This window comes from Chroicocephalus ridibundus, chromosome 9 (genome assembly GCF_963924245.1).
Source record: "Chroicocephalus ridibundus chromosome 9, bChrRid1.1, whole genome shotgun sequence".
Lineage (NCBI taxonomy): Eukaryota > Metazoa > Chordata > Aves > Charadriiformes > Laridae > Chroicocephalus > Chroicocephalus ridibundus.
The window spans coordinates 2702368-2721770 of record NC_086292.1 but is presented as its reverse complement, the minus strand read 5'-3'; the positions used below and the strand labels follow the sequence as shown (position 1 = coordinate 2721770).

The 19403-nt window shown below is 43.3% G+C and overlaps 1 protein-coding gene across 1 annotated transcript in view; it reads right to left on the bottom strand.

Moving 5' to 3' along the window:
• Positions 1-16320, bottom strand: part of LOC134520573 (pre-mRNA 3'-end-processing factor FIP1-like) — a 28624-nt gene extending 12304 nt beyond the window's left edge. The window contains exons 1-10 of the mRNA XM_063346138.1: positions 15854-16320; positions 15009-15048; positions 11930-12014; positions 10554-10660; positions 9423-9481; positions 8265-8375; positions 5494-5624; positions 4572-4696; positions 2497-2602; positions 760-958 (exon numbers count right to left, since the gene is read on the bottom strand). Coding sequence (XP_063202208.1) covers positions 760-958; positions 2497-2602; positions 4572-4696; positions 5494-5624; positions 8265-8375; positions 9423-9481; positions 10554-10660; positions 11930-12014; positions 15009-15048; positions 15854-15947 — 1057 coding nt within the window. The 5' untranslated portion in view covers positions 15948-16320. The remainder of the gene's footprint in view (positions 1-759; positions 959-2496; positions 2603-4571; positions 4697-5493; positions 5625-8264; positions 8376-9422; positions 9482-10553; positions 10661-11929; positions 12015-15008; positions 15049-15853) is intronic.
• Positions 16321-19403: the final 3083 nt, after the last annotated feature.

Below are 19403 nucleotides of genomic sequence, written 5' to 3'. Positions count from 1 at the left end.
TTTTAGTTGCAAAGTTCTTTGTTCTCTCCACCAGTATTGCCCCATTTTGCCTGGTGCCCAGAAAGAGTACTACTGGCCTCCGCACTGCAGATGCATTAAGAAACTTTGTGGAAACTGAGTTACGACACGCACAGAAGAGACAGTGAAACTGTTCTGTATTGTGATGCTCAAGTCAACAAAGCAGAAAAAAAATAGAAATTTGACCTCCGCTATCTTAATAGGTTTCAGGACATGGAAAGATACAAGTCTCGGTATTTCAAGGCATAAACCAACCAAGAACTGACCTGGATTAGGAGGAACGCTGTTTGTTAAGAGCTGCTGTTGCAGAATTGCCAATTCCAGCATCACTCTCGAAACATTTGGAATCAGTCATAGCCAGACAGGAACCTGAACTAAATAGCCTGCTGATCTGAGACACGATAGCAATTCCTTTGTTCTCAGCTTCCTCCGCTGATAAAGAGGAACCCATTTATTCACATTTATCAATAAAGCAAATGGATCAGTAGCACCCAAAGGCTCTCATGGAAACAAAGCCGAGCGTTTTTTTTAAAGAACAGCTGCCATTTTTTAAGTATTCAAGGGCAAATGTTACATAGGCTCATGGAGACACTGAACAAAGACTGGCCAGGTCTAAGGACCTGTTACCTGGTTGCTTGACTGTCCCATAGCATTTAACAGTTAAACCTTTGATTTGCTCCAAGTCTGGGACGTCCTAACTTGCAGCCTCAGACCGACATGTATCGCTGTGTGAACACATACCTGGAGGATGCAGGGGAGGTGGAACAGAAGTAACTGGTGGAGGAGGGTGGAGGAAGTGTGGAGGAGGTGGCCCAGCGAGCGGGGGAGGCGGTGGGCCTGCTGGTGGTGCAAACGGCTGTTGTTGAGGTGGCTGTTGGGGCTGTGATGGCTGCTGGGGCTGCTGTGGGGGTTGTGGCTTACTTCCGTGGTCTCCAAGGACCTTAGAAGGCAGAGGAACGAGAAGACAGCATTTTAGTCTCTTTGCTCCTGCAGCTAGGACCTCACTGTGCTGGCATAAAGGGAACATACCACGAAAAAAAAAGGGAACACTGTGATACCTGGGAAGACCAGGCTATGCTATAGCCAGAGGATAACATCTTTTGGGGAGGAAGGAAGGTTGATAAAGCAATCATAGAATAGTTTGGGTTGGCAGGGACCTTTAAAGGTCATCTAGCCCAACTTCCCCTGCAATGAGGAGGGACGTCTTCAACGGTTTCAATATGCTTCGCAAAGTACCTTCTCTCACACAGGACAGCAGTGAGCCTAGACTCTAGCTGTGTACACAACTGTGCAAGACAGCTGATGTTTCAGTGCTACCAACACCTCTTGTTCATGGGAACTGCCGCTCATACGGGCTTCACATTAAAAGCTGACACATTTGAAGGTGACACAGTAGTGCCTCTTTTTTTTCATTTTTTTTTAACCCAGTTTATCTTTCCTCAGGGCAACAAGAGGCCAAATTCTGCTCTAGATTGTGCCCACGTAGGTGAAAGGAAGACTGGATTCACATCTGTCTGACAAAAGCAGGTCACATACCCACTGTTGCTGAAAGAATGATCAATACGCAGAGATACCAGAATGACCTGGAAATACAGGTATCAATGCTTTTAAGTTGAGGGAACAACCATTTCCCAGCAAATTCTTTCTCTTCGGCAAACTCTTTTTTGGGCCATTGTTGGCAAAATTTGGAAAACTGACCACTAAAAAAAATAAACAGACAACAAAAACACATGTAAAAACAAAACCAGGAAATGCATCTAGACAAGGGAAAGGTTCCATATTTGGGGTTTTTTTTGTGAGTTAGGAGTAGTTGGTAGGAGGAAGGTAGTTAAGACAGAAGAGTTCTCAGCAGATGGTCCTCAAACCCTACGTCCGGCACCTTTCTATGCAGAAGCCAACTAGAACATTATGGTCATAGACTGGACATGCAAGATCAGAACTGAGCCCAGTTTTAAACCCCAGGCTTTTATTTCTTTTAAGGGACAAGATCCGGTAACACAGGCCCACCCTAAGTCTGAACTGTGGGCTGCATCTAATGATGCTTAGTCTAAATGTTACTTCAAAGTAAAGAGAAACACGAGCCCCAAGTAGAAGTCCTCCACTGCAGAACTGGAGATTCACACCCAAAGGTGGAGGGGAAGGGAATAATCCACACAAAGCCTCCCAGCTACGCATCACAAGGAATACTTTGGGAGAGACGATGAAAAAAGGAACTTGGGCCTTACCATTCAGCTGGGAAGGTTAGTCTTCAAAGGACAAGCCCTAGCTCCTAGCAAGATAAAGCTTTTAACACAGAAGTTAATTCAACCTGCAGAAGGGAATGATATATGCATATGCCTCAACAGGGTTGATATACTACCTACTGCTTTGCAGACAGAAACAGGGACATGGGAGGTCAGGAATGCACAGACATTTGCTCAGGGTTCACTAGAAGTGCAGTAAAACCAGAAGTTTGTCAAGACTACACAAAACATTTACCTGAATTGGGTTTTCCTCGGAGGCGTGCTTATCACGACGTCTTCCTTCTACTCTCCTAATTGTGCCTGCCTGGCCACCGATCACATCGATTGTCCCACCCAGCTTCCTGGTACAAAGTAGATGCATCTTTTTAGGCTTAAAGACATTAGAAGGAGCAGTTTTCCCCACTGTTAGGCAGGCTTCTCTTGTACTTTCTTTTCCACCAGGGAAAAAACTCTAGAGGCAACACTCAAATTGGACACGAGGTGAACGAGAAGTCCTTTTTTGCTTTTGAGCAATTTGAGCTTTGCATGCAGGGGTGAGTTAGGTCTCTCTGAACAGCCAGAGATGTGATCCAAAAAATGACCCCATACAAGTGTAATAACATGAGTTACGCACTGTGGTTCAGAGCTGCAATCCTTTACTCACTCTCCAGATTTGAGTAATCATTCCCAGATCAGGCTCAGAGAAAGTGGAGAGTATTTATCAGAAGGAGCCTTTAATGTTATCAGCCCAGATTTTTTCTACTTTCTGTCTGATCTTCCAAGTGTTGCTGATACCACTGAAGTTATTTACAAATTGGATTCTCAGACACTGTCTGGCCCACCTCCCTGGGGTTTACTCTGTTTCTGTTAAAGACAAAAGTTTTGCCACTGCCTTCAATGAAATCAAGGCTAGATCCTTGGAAAAAAAATAAATACTGACGTAGCCAAGAAACAGTGCTGTCTGTGCACTGGGGGAAATCAGTCACAGAACCTACAATTTTCCATGTTCTTTTATCTCCATACCCAGGTCACTCTTAGGAAAAGAATATTTTTATAGGACCTCGCTGTAAGGTCATCACAAGTAAAGGTTTGCAAGAGAGAAGTACCCGCAAATGAAGTTTAAGAATCCCTCGTCCATTCATGCAACAATTGATTTAAGTATGGCCTTAGGCACGTTTTCCTGCAGTTAGGACAGAAAAACGTCAGCACTTTTCCAAGTTAGACTACAGAATTTTCTGTCTCAGTAGGAAATTTAGACAAAGTGGATATAAAAATGCTGGCTAATTGGTGAGATAAAGTTTTCTCACTGAAATCTGATCACTTTGTTTAAGAAAAAAACCAACCAAACAACTCACTACTAAGCCCATGGTTTTAATGCTGCTGCAGCATATGAAAATACTTGTTCTGGCCCCGACTTAAAGCTCTACTGCAGGAACACCAGCAGTGTTTCAAAAATCTTATAAGATACGCATAGCAGCTGGAAATGAACCTGACTGATTTGATGGCACTACGAAGGGGGACAGAAATGCCAGCAAAGTGCTTAAATGCAAACAGACTAAGTACAGCTTTAAAGCTTATACTTCAAGCATATAGTTGGTTCTCTTCTCAGACAAAGTGGAAAGTTGGAATGCAAGACTGATTTCTACAAGGCAGGTGTGCAAAAGATGTAATGTGAATAAAGCACCAGAAACACCCAGATCCCAAAGCTCTGGCTCTTCTGGTTTCACATAGCTTTGTTTTTATGAAGCTTTTGATAAAAAAACCATCAACCTCATAAAGTCAAAGCAGTTTTCCCAGCAGAGGCTGCCAATCAAAATGACTCAATTGTTTTGCTTTGTCCAGCCTTGTGGATCCTCTCTCTCATTGGAGAAAATAACTAATTAGCACACATCAAGCAGCGTAGCATACAGGTTCAGAAACCAATAGCTCCTCTTATCAGCTGCCAAACATATAACCCATTTCAATTTAAGGAGACAAAGATTAACATCGTGGGAGTAAGAATAAGCCAAGTAGGCAGCAGCAGCCAGCAATGTAAGCCCTCAAAGCTGAGGTATTTGCCTTGTTTTCTCTACTGCCAGAAATGTGTCCTTTCAAGCTGGGATATCGGTTTCCTTCCCTGTGCACCACTATGCTGAGGATATCACCAGTGAGAGGTAAGTGGCAGAGCACTGCTGAAGACCATAGTTAACGAGTGACCACAGCAGCTGCCTGTAAAGTTTAAAAGCTTCTTCTGTTTCAGGATTGAGGAGATTCAGATATGGCTCAGGTGGATCCCAGCTACCCCTATAAAGAACATGGTGCACCCAGGTCTATGCCTGCATCATCTCTTACCTATTGGGAGGAGGCCCAGCCTTCATGCGTCCTCCCACCAGAGCCAAGAAGTCTGTTTTGAATTCTGTTTTGATGATGTTATTTTCCACTTCTTTTTCAGCATTTCCTGTTCTTCCTTGCTGAACCTATGGAAGGCAATGTATAACACACGGTTAATGCCCCTACTTTCAACTGAATGTAGCATCAGAGATTAACCCTCAGCAAAGGAAGAGGCTTCTTCCCTCTCCTCCTCCCTTAAGGAACAATCACAGGGCTCCTGCAAACAAAAAACCTATTCTTCAGTCAAGGTGGCAGACACTTCTGTAAACTAGTTGGCAATTCCAGCCTCAGCCCGCTGTCCACTGTCTCCCGTTAGAAGTCCAAAAGTTCAATAACCTCATATCCTTTTTCACATTGTCCTTAAGTCAAAACTGGAAATAGTAACGCTTGCTGTATTGTCTCTTTGAGTGAAATTCTGATTAACAGCTGTTGGCCACCTAATGGACTTCTGCAAAGGATAATCAATGGCCAAAGCAGTCTCCAAACACAAAAGGCAGCCACACAATTGCAACAGTCAACAGCAACAAGCAAAACAGCCATGGACACCCAGCGCCCCTCTCTACACCTCTCACATCCGCAGGATCTTCCAACCAGGCACCCCTATAGCTGGGAAGCCTCAAAGACAACTGGGAATTCACTCAAGTCTTGCTGCTGTAGTGGTTCAAACCCGCCAGGCAGCTGGAACTGTTCATTCCATAGAGAAAAGATTTTTAGCAGCCAGATTTAATCTTTAAAGATATATTTTTTATATTTCCCATCACCAAAAGGAACACAGAACAGTTAGGTATTAAGGTATCTTCTACTCGTACACTCTCATCTCTGTGATTACAAAAACAAGCCCTAGTTTTATTGTAGCCATATGCAGGAGTGACATGTCACCTACTGTGATCTTATTTTCAGTGCTGATGGGAGGAGCAGGATCCAGTCCAAGCTGAAGCCGTCGCTGCTTTTCACAATAAGCTTTCCATGTTTCTTCATTGAATCCGTAATTAAAGTAATCAGAAAGATCAGCACCTGACAAAGGGAGTAGAAGTTAACATTGGGATTCTAGCAGACTTGCATTCTCAAACTGTCCTTTATCTGCTTAAATGAAGAGTTAAGAAAACAATAATCTTCTAGAGAGCACAGCTTACTCTCCACTTCATTCTGTCAGAAGCCCTCTGCGTGTCACAGTGGAGATGGCTGCATCTTTTCGTGGGAGGGCGACTACAGCCTGAACAGCAGTGGGACCATTTGGGGCACAGAACATAGCACACGTGCAGACTATCAAGAGACGCCTGCAACCACTTATTCACCAACCATATTTTTCCAGAATAGTTTATTGCAATTGCCCAAATGAGTTGAGTGCTGGGCAGAGCACAGGAATGACGGTTCCAGCTACCACCACAAAAATGGGATGGTGCCACAGAACCTTCTTCTTGGCAGACCTAAGCCAACACATTCTGTTCCTGACCATCATTGCCTTTGCTGTTTTAAGAAGAGATTCTGGGACTTGCCCATTTTGTGAAACAGGGCTACAGCTTGTTTCACAGGCTGGAAACATTGGAATTTTTTTATTGATACATCTCAGACTACACACGTAATTACAGTTCACTCACAATCCTAACTACAGCCTTCCAAGACTGTTATCTTACTTTGACAGTCTTCTGTGAAATGTGCCAATTCAGCATGAGCCCTTCTGAGTAAGAGAGGTGGCCGCAAACTGCTTGCCAAGAAAACATAGATGCTGAGGGACAAACTTAGCTGCAACTAACTCCGTCAGGCAAACCTCCCAACAGGAAGCATTACAAAGCACCTCCTAGCCCTGCTGAGGTGTCCCTCAAACAACCCCCTCACAAAGGTATTCCTAGACAGACCAATTCTAAAACAAGGAGCTGCTCCATAAGGGCTAGGCAAAACACTTTGACCATGCTGAGCTTGGATCTATACAGCGAGGTTTAAGTTTATCTTCTAGGGAGGCCGCTCTTCCTGTTGTACCACCCAAATATGCAAATTTCACCAACACAGACTCAGCAACATGACATTTACATATCTATTTTATCAGCCTATATTTCAGGCCTCTATCAGTTCCTCCACACCGTATTTCTTCCTCTCACTCATTAAAAGAGATACCAACTTGCTGAACAATTAGCTGCAAAGGATATACACCCAAAAGGCTGTTGAGTAACAAGCTACTCGCCATCTAAAATAAACTTACAGGCCACACCTCTGCAGATATCTTCCCTCTATTTGTACCTAAACACAGTTTTAAGGCTAGCTGGCTTCATTTTGGTCCAGGGATGTCACCACAATGATTTCCACGCTTTATCTCTGAACTTCACTTCACTGTTTTCCTTCTAACTTATTTTCTTCCTAGCCCCTCTTTCTCACTTCACAATCCATGGGAAACCCCCTGCAGAAGAAAGGCTGTTTTCTATTATGTCTGTACTCCTTACTATTCATCACTGGGTGCTTTAGTGCTGGATTGATACCATGACACATCAATGTAGCTATTAGCACTCTTATGTACTCAGATGCCCTTCATTTCAGGTGGGCAAGAGATACCAAAACCACACCAGACAACCTTATAAAAGCACTACTTAATTAGCATAGCAATATTTCTGAAAGATAAATAAAGTACAGGGGTTGGTAGGAAGAAGAATTATTTCTGGGAAAAGGCAAATGGATTTTTCACTTCAGTTAGCATTTCATCATAGCAAGTTTTATGAGGATAGCACAGCAAAAATTTGGGTATCTTTGGTTCCTTCATTTACTTTTCTAACAAATTCAGATGAAAACCAGAAGTTTATTGTAGCATCCTACAGCTGTCATGCAAGAGTTGCTTTCAAGTACAAACCTCCCTATTACTAATCAGGAAGACAAAAGAGACTGCACATATTAAAACCTGCTGTGCAAAGTACTATTTGTCTGGATGGTCTAGATAACATTGTCCAGAAGAAATAAGTGGGGACTACTCACTCATAGTGATGCACCTAAGGCCAGAACCTAGGAAAGCATTAGGTAATACAGCTTTTCTACAAGAAAAATCCTAGCTTTTCTTGTCAGAGTAGACAGTGTTTGTCTTCCTTTTATTCAATTGTTTGCAGCAGACAAACAAAAAGATGGCTTTCCTATCATGATGTGCTCACGTGGTAACTCTCACCATTGCTGCCCTCTGCAAGGGGTACTTCCCTGCAGAAGCGTGGACCTCCCCAGGACCCAAATGAGAAGGGTGCATGGGGATGACGCTGAGCTTGGCCATGGCGAGACAGAATAAGCAAGGCGCTGCACATGAAGAGGAGACCACACATAACCAACAGCCAAATCTTGATCCTACTCAATGGACTTTAAGGCCAACAAACATTATCGTATTGATAGCAGTGCAATATTTTCTGGAATTTTATAAAATAGAACATAAAAAAAAAAATAGTTGCTCCCTTTAGGGAAGTTAAATAGAGTAAGAGTAAATGCAACACAATTTCAGGTAGAAGCATGGCTTGATCAATCAGTAAATGTCACTGATTGTCTATGCAGGCATCAGAGACTGAGCAAGATGCATTGTTCTGACTTCCCTGTTCCCCGGCAGCAATACATGGACAGAAATTGCATGTGAAATTAAAGAGAGACAACTAAAACTGCAGAAAATATTTACCACAAGAAACTGTGAGGCCCCACCTGGTTTCCTCCACGGTTTGTCTTCAAATGAATCTAAATCCACTTCTATAACAGGCAATCCATTTATATTCCCTGCGGCATCTAAGTCAATACCTTTGGGCTGCAACTTGGCTTTGGAGAGAGAGAAACCGTTACTACTTTTAATGCAATGCCTTTAATCCACTGATTTGCTGAGCAAATTACTCCAGTCAAAAACAAAGCGCTCCTGTGAATTCATTGCTGGCTTTACAGCACGTAGGTAACCACAATCAAGTTTTTAATAAAAATTACTGCAGTCACTCTATAAATAAATAGCGAGAGTATACAGCACTTGCAGTTGAACAGCAGAGAAGCAAATTCAACCTGGACTGTTACTACAGACAGAATAAATTATTAGAGCATGCATGAAATTTACCCCAAATAAAAACAAAAATTCTCCCCAGGCAAAATATTTATTTTTCCCTCCCAAGATACACACATTTTCTCATAACAAGAGACTTTTTCAGGATCAGTCTTATGTGGACTGTGTACTAACTGGAGTCAGAAAAATCTGTTGGGTACAGAATCTTTAAGGGGAATTTGTTCTTATTTTCTCAATCAGAAGATAAGTCATTTGCATAAAGAAATGAATGGAAGGAAGTATATGAAGCCCATGAAACGACAGTCTCGCATATGAGGAAGGACAGAATCCCAGTCTCAATATATAGTATAAATCAAACTGAATGCTGGGGAAAATTTCATCTGCAGAAATATGCACAGCTGATACTCAAGGCCAGAATTTGTTTCTTTTAGTATCTTACGCTGCAAGTAGCTCAGTATAGTGACCATATAGTTAAAGTCATCCAGGCAATTTAGAATGTTTGGTCCCAGTGCAACAAAATAGTTTAGAAACACTTTTTTTTTTTTAACTTTAAAAGTAATAAGCAATGTATTTTTTTTTCTCATTTAAATAGAATTATAATCAGTGATGGGTAATTAAATCACTCCATTGCACCCTGGACCCTCAAAGCCTAAGTCCTAGGAACACTTATCTTTAAGAAACACATTTACTATTCCTAGTTGAAATAAGATGCACTAATTTTATATCCTTCCAGAGACTAAGATTTGCAGCTGCTCCAGCCGTCAGTGCCACATAAGTGAAATACTGCAAGAGGTGAAGGATAAAAATAACAGCAATACCTGAAGCAGATGCTCCATAGCCTCTACCCGTTTTTAAGTTCAGATTCATAGGAGTTCCCCTATATGGAAAAGAATCACTACATTGCTATTTGAACAAATTACTTGGGTGAAGATTTTCATGCAAAATATATTCAAGCCCTGACACTCTTCAGAAGATGCTTAGTTCACTTGGGTTTATTCATGTCTCTTTATGACTTTTAGCACTAAGTCTCAACATCTTAAAAGTGAGATCCATTTGCCACGTATGTTTCTCTAACCCTACAGAAACGCAGCAAACATACTTACTGGCCAACCACAGAACACGTGAGGATTGTCTTGAACATGAAGGGAAAGGTTATTTCAAAGAGCGGTAGTTATGATTCTGCCCAGGAACATACTTTAAGTATTTAAATGAAATTGAACAACATGGAAATCAGAGCTGCACGTAGATCACAGAATGACAAGGGAAAAGTAGATGCAGCAGATTTCAAAAAAGGACGTCTGCAAAATCTAGCGAGCTGCTAATGGATGGAACATTGCTATCCAGAGTAATCCATCAGACTGAAACCACCTCTACTACAAGAGGAGGAAGTTATCCATAAAGTGGAAAAACTGCAACATGCTGCAAAGCACATAAGTCATTTCCTTAAGAGGAAGGCTCCTAGCAGCAAGCAAAAATGCTGTCTTATTATTTTTATTCAATGCAAATTAGGCAGACTTGTAAGTCAGTGACATAATTTCCTGGTTTGCAAATCCAGCCTCGCCATTTCTGAATCATAAGAAATCAGAAATTAGTTAATTCACAGGTTACACAAATTCTTATCAATACAGATTTTGGTTCTTGAAGTTTTCACAGATGATGAGTTAAATGTAACTTCCCACCTTTGATTTTGCCCGATGAAGCACAGTAATTATTTGGTTAATTTTCCAACAGCAGATCCATGAATTATCATTCCTATTTTACAGATGGATTCTCCAACAAGCAATTGCAGGACAGAGCTGCCCATCAGCTTCTAATCCCATCCCAGTTTTCTAGCCATCACTCCCATGTCTCCCAGAAGACAGATCAGCTCTCATCACCACTTTCAATCCCAATCAACGCACTAGAGCTACCTCAGATCAAAAATCGACGCCATAATCAGCAATACATACATGTACGATGGTGCTCCCGTTTTAATGTTGCCAATAGTAACTTTCACGTCGTCATCATCACTGTCACTATCGCTGTCATCTTCATCATCTTCGCCACTTGGAAGGGCCTAGCAACAAAAGCACAGAGGAGCTCATTAATACATAAAACTGATAAATTCCCCAGGACAGTAATCCAAATCTTACAAAGCTTGTACAATGAAGGACTATCAGAAAGTATGACTCTAATATAAAGACATAACTTTCTACTGCACTCCAAGGCTATACAAAGTTGTCTCTGGAGGCAAAAACCATGGCAGTAACCAGCTTCAACATAAGTAGACAAGTGCCCACAAAGAAACTGCTTTCTCCTTTGAAGAAGCAACCCTACATGAGAATCGGGATAAAATTCCTGAATGTGGGGAAGCTTTAGTTCGGTTCTAAGAATTTCATCATGTCCCTCTTTTTGAAAGAGCTAGGGCTTTTCTGACACATCTCCTTCACAGGAGAAGAGTGAAAGTGTCCAATCACAAATAAAAACCACCAAAATATATTCACCAGGCTTCACCCAAGAACTTCGGAGTTAATATTCTCTGACCACAACTTTTGTGGTAGGAAGGTGCTGAAGAGCTCGGCTTGGCTTATTTAGCACAACCAGTCCCCAAGTCACTTAACTTTACATAAGAACTTCACCGCTGTGGATTCGGCTCCAGCGCAGCACCACCAAAGCAAAGGATATTTTTCCAGATATCCAGCAGCGCAGCTATGCAAGATGCATGAGCTGAATTAACACCTCACCACTAGAAAACAGTATGAGGAAGGTGTTCCTAACCCCCCGTCCCTTTCCATGGCACACGGGTTTGTCAGAACTCCGTGTAAGCCCTCTTGACATACCACAGTGGCAGACAATAAACCCATCAAAAAGAGTCGAGGAAGAGGGGGTGGAGAAGCAAGCCTTCTACTACACTTTCATCACTGAGCCACTAAATTGCATTCTATGAGGTCAGCGACTGAATCAAAACTGATTCCCAGCATTTTGGGCTTTCTATCCTAGCATCTCCCGTATTTCACTGACTCTTCAGAAGTCATATTAAATATTGAGTTGGAGGCAATATCACATTCTGCTTTTCCTGCCAGGCTGCAGCATCAGAGGCCCTCCCCTGCCTCTTCAGTGGGCATAAGCAACACTCAGATCAGGATTCACTACCCACCGCACAAGGCAGGCTGAGAAGAGAAGCCCATTGCTGTAGTCAGCATTGGGAACTGATTATCAGTACACTCCTACGCTACAAGTGTGACATATTATGCAGTACCAGCATCTTTATGCTTACATCTTTTTATCCATGAGTATTGAGAAGCACAAAAATAACTGCGTCTACCGTTTGTAGTGGAACACGTACATGTTGCGACATCTCTCTGTCTTCGTTGCTGACAGGTCGGTTCTCCTGAGGAGCATCTTGCAAAGGATGAGAAGATTCTGCATGTCTAGAAAAAGTGACAGATAAAAGAAAGCCCAACATAGAGGTTCACCTATAAATATTTCTAAAGCTTTCATCCAGGTGACTTTCATATAATGGCTTTATTCATGTAGCGTGTTTATTCTGCTGGCAGTTAGCTCAACTATATGACAAAAAATTAATCATCCTTGCTTGGCTTTGCTTTTGTTGGAAAGAATCAGTTTAGTGCTTCCAAAGAGCAGCTGAGAGACAGCACATCTGCCCAGCCATACACTTCTCAGCAGCTAACACAGAAGTGACAGCTATAAAAACTTCCACCTGTGGTTCCGCACAATCACAACTGATAGGAATAAGACCATAACAAGGAAAACTTCACCTTGTCCTTAAGGATGCTAATAATTATATTTAGTAAGCAGTAAGGGCACCTGTCCCACAGGAATTAAGGAAAAAGTTATTTTACTGTTTCTACAAATAGCTTACGTTAACAAGGAGTTAAAATTGATATTAGAAAAGACAGATAATTACCCACACAATCTTCTCATTCATTACAAATTAGTCATAATGCAACAATGGTCAGGTTCAGATTTACCTCCAGTTAAAGAGTTTGTACAAATGTTAATATTGTTTATTGCATTAGCCAAGCAAGAAAGTCAAACTGGTATACACATGCTAGAAAAGAGTATGCCAAGTGTTACAAAACTGAAATACAAAGAGAGATCTTTGTATGTCTTTGATGTCATAGGTAAAACCCAGTAGAACTTCAAAATAATTCTGGCTTTTCCAAAGAGACAATTTTAATAGCTCAGGCAACTCAATTCTCCACCAGTACTTTGTGGAGACGTTGCCATTAATTTAAAACCCCATGTTGGATAATAAACATACAGAAGATTATCTTTAAAAAGAAACATACATAACACCTAACAGAATCCAAACACTGGTCAGATTAAAGCCATTTCAAGAGGCGGCAGGAAAGGAAATACCAAACAAGTAAGCCAAAATATCATACAAACACAACTCGGAAAGCAGCTACTGAGCATAAAAAAAAGAACAAACGAACAAGAACAATTTGAGCAGTTACTGAAGCTCCCACATTAGAAAAGCCCCATATACAAAGAAATTCAACCATCAAGCCAAGATCAAAAAGAAGGGATGAAGGTTCGGCAGCTAACCGAGGAAACACAGGTCCCATTTTCACCAAGTTCCTGAGGTGACAACTGAAGAGACTTTAAGTTATGAGGAGGAGCAGGATGTTGAAGGGAAAATCAGCCTCTAAAAGTACTTTAAAGTTGCAGACATAAGCTATTACATAAGGACCAAAAGACGTATCACTGGAGAAAACCTCACAGATGGCTCCAAAACTTTTTGCGCTTTGTTTGCCAAATCCAAGCAACTCTTAATATTGACCTCAACCCCAGAATTTTCTTAAGAATCCAAGATGACTGAATTAAGGAAGAGTGACAAGTATTACCTTCAGCTTCAAGTCACATGAAGTTATCTGTGGGTGTGCATTAAAATTTATGAATCGGGAGTTCAAATAAACATTTGCTAAGTAACAGCCTTTCCCTAACCTGTTTGCTTCCCAGGAATGAATAATCTGACAAGTCCACAGCCATCATCTGCATGCATAAAAATGTCGCAGCCATTTAATTTCCCCAGAATGCCAATATAACCCCTGCGTTGTTGACATAACAGGATCCTGCACAGTCTGATGGCATTTAATGCATCCTTTAGGCTAAGGAATGATAAAGGATGCTGCATCCTGCACAATACTGATTTCTGCTTCATGGGTAAAGACAAATCCTCTAGACAAGCCAGCAATGTATCCCTGGAGCTGCAGGCGTCAACAACATAGCAAACAAAGAGTCATTTTTCTTAAAACACCCCACAGCTCTTCATTCAGGAAGATTCTCATTGTACAACAAAGAAAAGGAAAAAAAACAAGAGGGAAAAGAAAAAAAAATAAAAAAGGAAACCTAGCATGAGTACTAATGCTTTTCCTTTACACATCTTGCAGTTATTTGAGATAGTTGCTGGAAATTCAGATTTTTAATCCTTCTTGTAAAGTAAAACTACATTCAGATGAAAGTGACAAGGAACAGGAGATTTATGCAAGTTAGCAGTAAATTTCTATCTAAACTAGACGTTCCTTCTCACAAAGCTCATTTGATGTTTTTAGGTAACAATTTACCAAGTCTGCCTAAAACTTGTTTTTGAACAAGTTTTCATATTCCCTGAGCAGAGGATACTTACTACAGAAGCAGGACAGTATCCAGAACAACCTCAGAAATTCCAGATACTGAATTCACAACGACCTTATAACGACAATAAATATTAAACTGAACTTTTGAAGGTGCTGAGCACACAGAAGTCCAGTGAAGATCAAGTCTTCTGAAAACCACGTTATATTTAAAAATGGCAAACAGATAATATTCCTGCTGAGAGGAAACTCTGCTGGTGCAAAACACAATGCTACCAATGTAGGGGAGTTATGATCAAGGACAGGCAACAAAATCAAAACTGACCATTGAGTTGTCCCCAAAGCTTCTATCTGTAAGTCTTACCCAAACCACACACTTCATAGATCCCATATAATTAGTTGATTTGATCTTGTCAAGATTTTAACCTAGGATCAGGTTTTTAGCTTTTCCAGGCCAAAGCACAGGCCATAGTTAACCAATGCCAGGCCAGCACAAAGGCCAGTCCTCGAGGAACCATTTTTCCTAGGGAATTAAGCTGAAAAAGAGATCTGATTTAAAAATAAGTGAGGAGGGGGGGAAAAGAGTTAAAAATTAGTTTTGAGTCAAATCAGTTGACTGATCCAGTTCACCTTCTGAATTCACAAATGCTGTGCCAGCCCAAGCACAGTGTGATGGCTGGGGATGAGCCCATGGGATGGCAAAAGGAGAAGCTGCTGGTTCCGGCAACAGCATTAGTCTAAAGCATTGACAAAGGTGTCCTCAACGTGGCTCAATGTCCTACACAGTACATACTATTACAATGAATAAACAGTCTCTGGACTTACCCAGAAATTGGTCCATCTTCTTGCTTACCAGTGGTGTCATCTGCAAAAACAATAATAATAATAGAAAGTTATTCAAGTGAAAGAAAAAAAGCTAAATTTAAGCACAAAACGCGTCACAGATACAGAAATACCTAGAAGTGCCAAGGCACCATAAACCCAATGTTCTCTTTTCAACAAAGTTCAAACAGAAATAGAGCAACTAAAAAAACCAAACCCTACAAACACAACCTGCCTGGAGAAGTGAAGTCTCACCACCACTGACAGGGAATAAAATTCAAAACACGCATCCAAAGTCTCGGAGCAGAAGGAGTAAAGGCAAACATCACGTAAGGACTGTAGTCAGTTGTGAAGGGCTTTATATAGACTTTTAACATACCAGAAACATAGAAGTAGAAATATAGATTTCAGTTGGGAAGTCTACGAGGAGGACAAAGAGGTTTAAATACAGCCCTACGCTTTTTCCTAGACACGCCCCCCCAGTCCCCCGTTAGCCCGGGGGTTCACCCGCAACAATCAGGTTAGTAAGATCTGGACGATTAGGAAACTGAGATTGTAACAAAGCATCCCGTTAACCTCTCTGCCTCACGGTGGTGTTGTTAAAGGGACGATAACCCTTCCCCACCCCCCAATAAAAAGGCATCTGAAGCGCCTGCCCACGCTCACCGGGGAGCCGCCGGCACCCTCCCCATCGCGTCCCGCACCGGGCCCCGCACAGTGGGGAGGGAGGGGACACCCCGCCGCCAGCCCCTCAGGCGGGCCCGGGGGAGATGCCGGGGCGGGTGGCCGGCTGCTTCGCCTTGCCCCCCCCACCCGCGGCCCGGGGCGAGGCCTGAGGCGGTACCTACCCCCGTAGAGCCAGTGCTCCTCGTCCTCCTCCGCCTCCAGCGGCGCCGCGCCCGCCACGGCACCGGCCGCCGGCGGCTCCAGCTCGGTGGCCATGGCCGCCGCGGGGCTGAGGGGAGCGGGGCGCCCCGAGCTGCCCGCGCCCACAGCAGCAGGAGATGGAGGAGGAGGAGAAGAAGCGGCGGCGGCCGCCGGGGCCCCGCTAGGCTGCCGCCGGGGCCTGAGGCGAGGCGCGCATCCGCTGCGGTCGGCACGGGGCGGGGAGGTCGGCAGCCGCGGGGCCGGGCCGCGCCGGGGCTAACGCGCCGCCATTGCTCTTTCTTTGGCTGCGGCGGGCGGGGAGGGAGGCGCGGAGGAGGGCGAGACCCCCCGGCCTGGGCGCGGGGGCCGCCGCCGGGCCTTAGCGCCGCCCGCCCCGCCGGTACAAAAGGCAGCGGGCCCTGGGCGGCCGCCGCGGCGCAGCACGGGCCGGCGGCAGCGCATGCGCGGCGCTGAGGGCGCACGCGCAGAGGGGAGCGGCGGCGGCTGAGGCGGGAAGGGCGGGAGGGAGCGGAGCGGGGCCCGGCCCGGCCCGGCCCGGCGGCCTCGGCCTCCCTCAGAGATGAGGCGGGATGAGCGGAGCGGCGGCTGCCCCGCTGCCACACCAGCTGCACAAGCAGGTTTCCATCTCCCAGTCACACTGGAGCCACGTCCCGAGAGCCCGGCGGCAGGTGAACGGCGCTGCGTTCCACCATCACCAACAGCCAAATCTGTAAGGCAGTCACCTTGGCAGCACAGGCCTCGCTGAGAGGATCTGGTGCCATGTGGTGGTGCCCCAGCCCAGACAGGACACAACCCACACCACAGGTTTGGCTTAACAACCGCTTCCCAAGAGGAGCCATTTTGCAATGGTGCAGTCTGGCAAAGTGGACATCAGCTTTCTAAAATACCAATATTTTCTTCAACCTTTCACACCGAGTCTGGTGAGAATGAGTGCGGCGAATTACAGCTACTGAAATTAGCTCAACGTGGAGAGCGGATGAGCACAAACAGCCATGGCAGCTCTCGTGCCCGCCAGGCTCCAGCCCGAAGGGCTGCAGGAGTCGCACAGGATTTCCAAAGAGGTTTCTGGAAGTGACTGGAGGCAAATAATGCTAAATGTGTGTTCAGTTCACAAGGCCCAACAGCTGTTCCACCTGTACAGTGGTATTCACAAAATGGCTGGTGACGCTATGAAAGAGTTCAGTACTTTTTGGGAGGGATTTTCATGACCCATTTCTGGCTTTGCAGCTCGTAAGTGAATTTCACGTTTTGCACCCTGAAGATGTAGCGCCTGATGCTTATTCTTCTGCCATTCAAAGCCATCTGGTAGCAATGTGATTTTCAGCACTACTCAGTGCTGACAAAAATCATAAAGAATCATAAAGCCAGTTAACTTTCCATGCACTCAACAATGACAAAAAATACTGTATCAAAAAGTTACCTTGGAAGCATCCCATCTCTTTGTGGTTCAAGTGTGGCTACGATCCGTTCCTCCTCATTGCTTTCTGCTACAGGCAGAAAGAAATGCTGCACAAATGCTCACCGAAGCAACTGGAATAGGAATTAGGCAAGTCTTCCACAGGAGCCCCAAAATATATTGAGTCGATCTCTGAGATCCCCTGGTTATACACTACCAACAGTCAAATCTCGGGTCGTATTTGTTATGAGTTAACTTAGACATATAGACCTATTTCCTGTAGAAATTTTAATTTACTGTTCAAAAGAAGGCTACTATGGATCATATGGTTTATACAAAGAATGTGAAATAAAATGTGAATATACTAAAAGGATAACCCTCTAAACAGATCCAGTGATTACAGAAAATACAGGAAATGCAGTAGTTTAGCCTAGATCCAAATCTGCCCCATGCACACGTTCACAAAATAAACAGGTGTAAATCCACAAAGTCCAGATAGGTTAGCTCTATCAGATAAACTCCAACAGGGAAACTACTGGTTCAGCTGGATGGAGAAATAACAGAAAAATTTTAATCAGATAAGGGACTAAATAAAAGGCGTTTAGGAAATTACAAGCAGAATTCAGGCATCAATCTTGGAACTGATCTTTTTAGTAAGATTTTTGTTAACTTTGCAGATGGAATCAGTGAGTGACAAACATTTTTTTTACAGGAAGAATGGGTGTGGATAAACACGGAGTTGGAGTATCGGGAGGACGACTGTAATACAGATATCGAGAAATTCAACAGTACGAAGTGAGTCTGGACTGATGGGACTAGTAATGAGAGTGGCTGTGGGGAGCCTGTATAAACTAGAAGTGACTGAAGAAGAGTCCCAAATTTATCACAGAATGGCTATGAATCAGAAATACAATACAGCCATTAGGGAGACAAATGCGATCCTTTAAATACAATGGATCACGTTATTTTCACAGAAGAGCGGGAACTATCTACATTGAAATACCTGGTACCTTTGCCATGAGCCGTTCTCTGGAATATCCGATTGTTTCTGATCACGCCTATTCAAGGAAAATTAATTCAAACCGGAAGAAACATAAGCAGGAAGATCAGAAACAGAGAACTTCACTTTTGAGAGGAGACTAGTGTTTCATTTTGTCTAGTGAATGAAGACTAAAGGGTTTAAGTCTCTATAAACTTAACTAGAACATTAAACTCAGCTGGAATAGTTCAGCTATTTATGCTGAAGAACAATACTGACATATGTATAGCATTATAAATACACTGGCACTACTGAACAGTTCTCAAACTGCCTTCCAATAGTAGAAGTTGGGGCCAAATCACAAATATTCTTAAAAATGGACCTTTGCTAGTAGCCTAGGCAATTACATCTCATAAACCCTACCAGGGGATTAACTTCATGACTCAGCCCAACGTTCCTACATTTGGCCTAAAACCACAGTAACATTCTCTAAATTTCTCAAACAACATCCAGCAAGAGTTGCATGCTCAAACAGCTTGTCAACCCAGATGCTGCTGTATTTGTCCAAAACAACTGAGGACACCAACTTTCAACAAAAACATTGCACGTGCCCATTTCAGGAATGCAGTATTTTTCCCTCAGGGATGAGCCAAAGGCTTTAAGTCCTGCTTTCACAGCTACAACTGCTGGCCTGTTAGCACACGCACAAAAGGCTGCATTGTCCTGCGTTCACAATCCTCTGTACGAGCCAATGATTTATTTCACTATCACGCACTATCCATGCTCAGGGTAAGCTCCTCTTGAGGTGCAACTACAACAGCAGAGAGAAAACTGCTTTTCAGAGAGGAACGCTGCAGCAAGAGACTCCTACAAGGACTCTTTACAACAGAGGGTCTGTAAGCCAACCAAAAAAAAAAAAAATTATCTGGAAGGCTAGATGTGATGATCATTCTGCAGTTTTCTTTTTTGGAAAACCTTCCTAAGCTTCCAAAGTCGTCTTCTTTAAGCCAGCTAAACCATACTTAAAGTCCCAATACAAGCACCTGATCTGGCCGTATCAGAAGTGTCTCTCATTTAAAGAAAACCCACCACTATTGCCATTCCATTCCTAGCCGATCAGCACACTGCTGCTGGG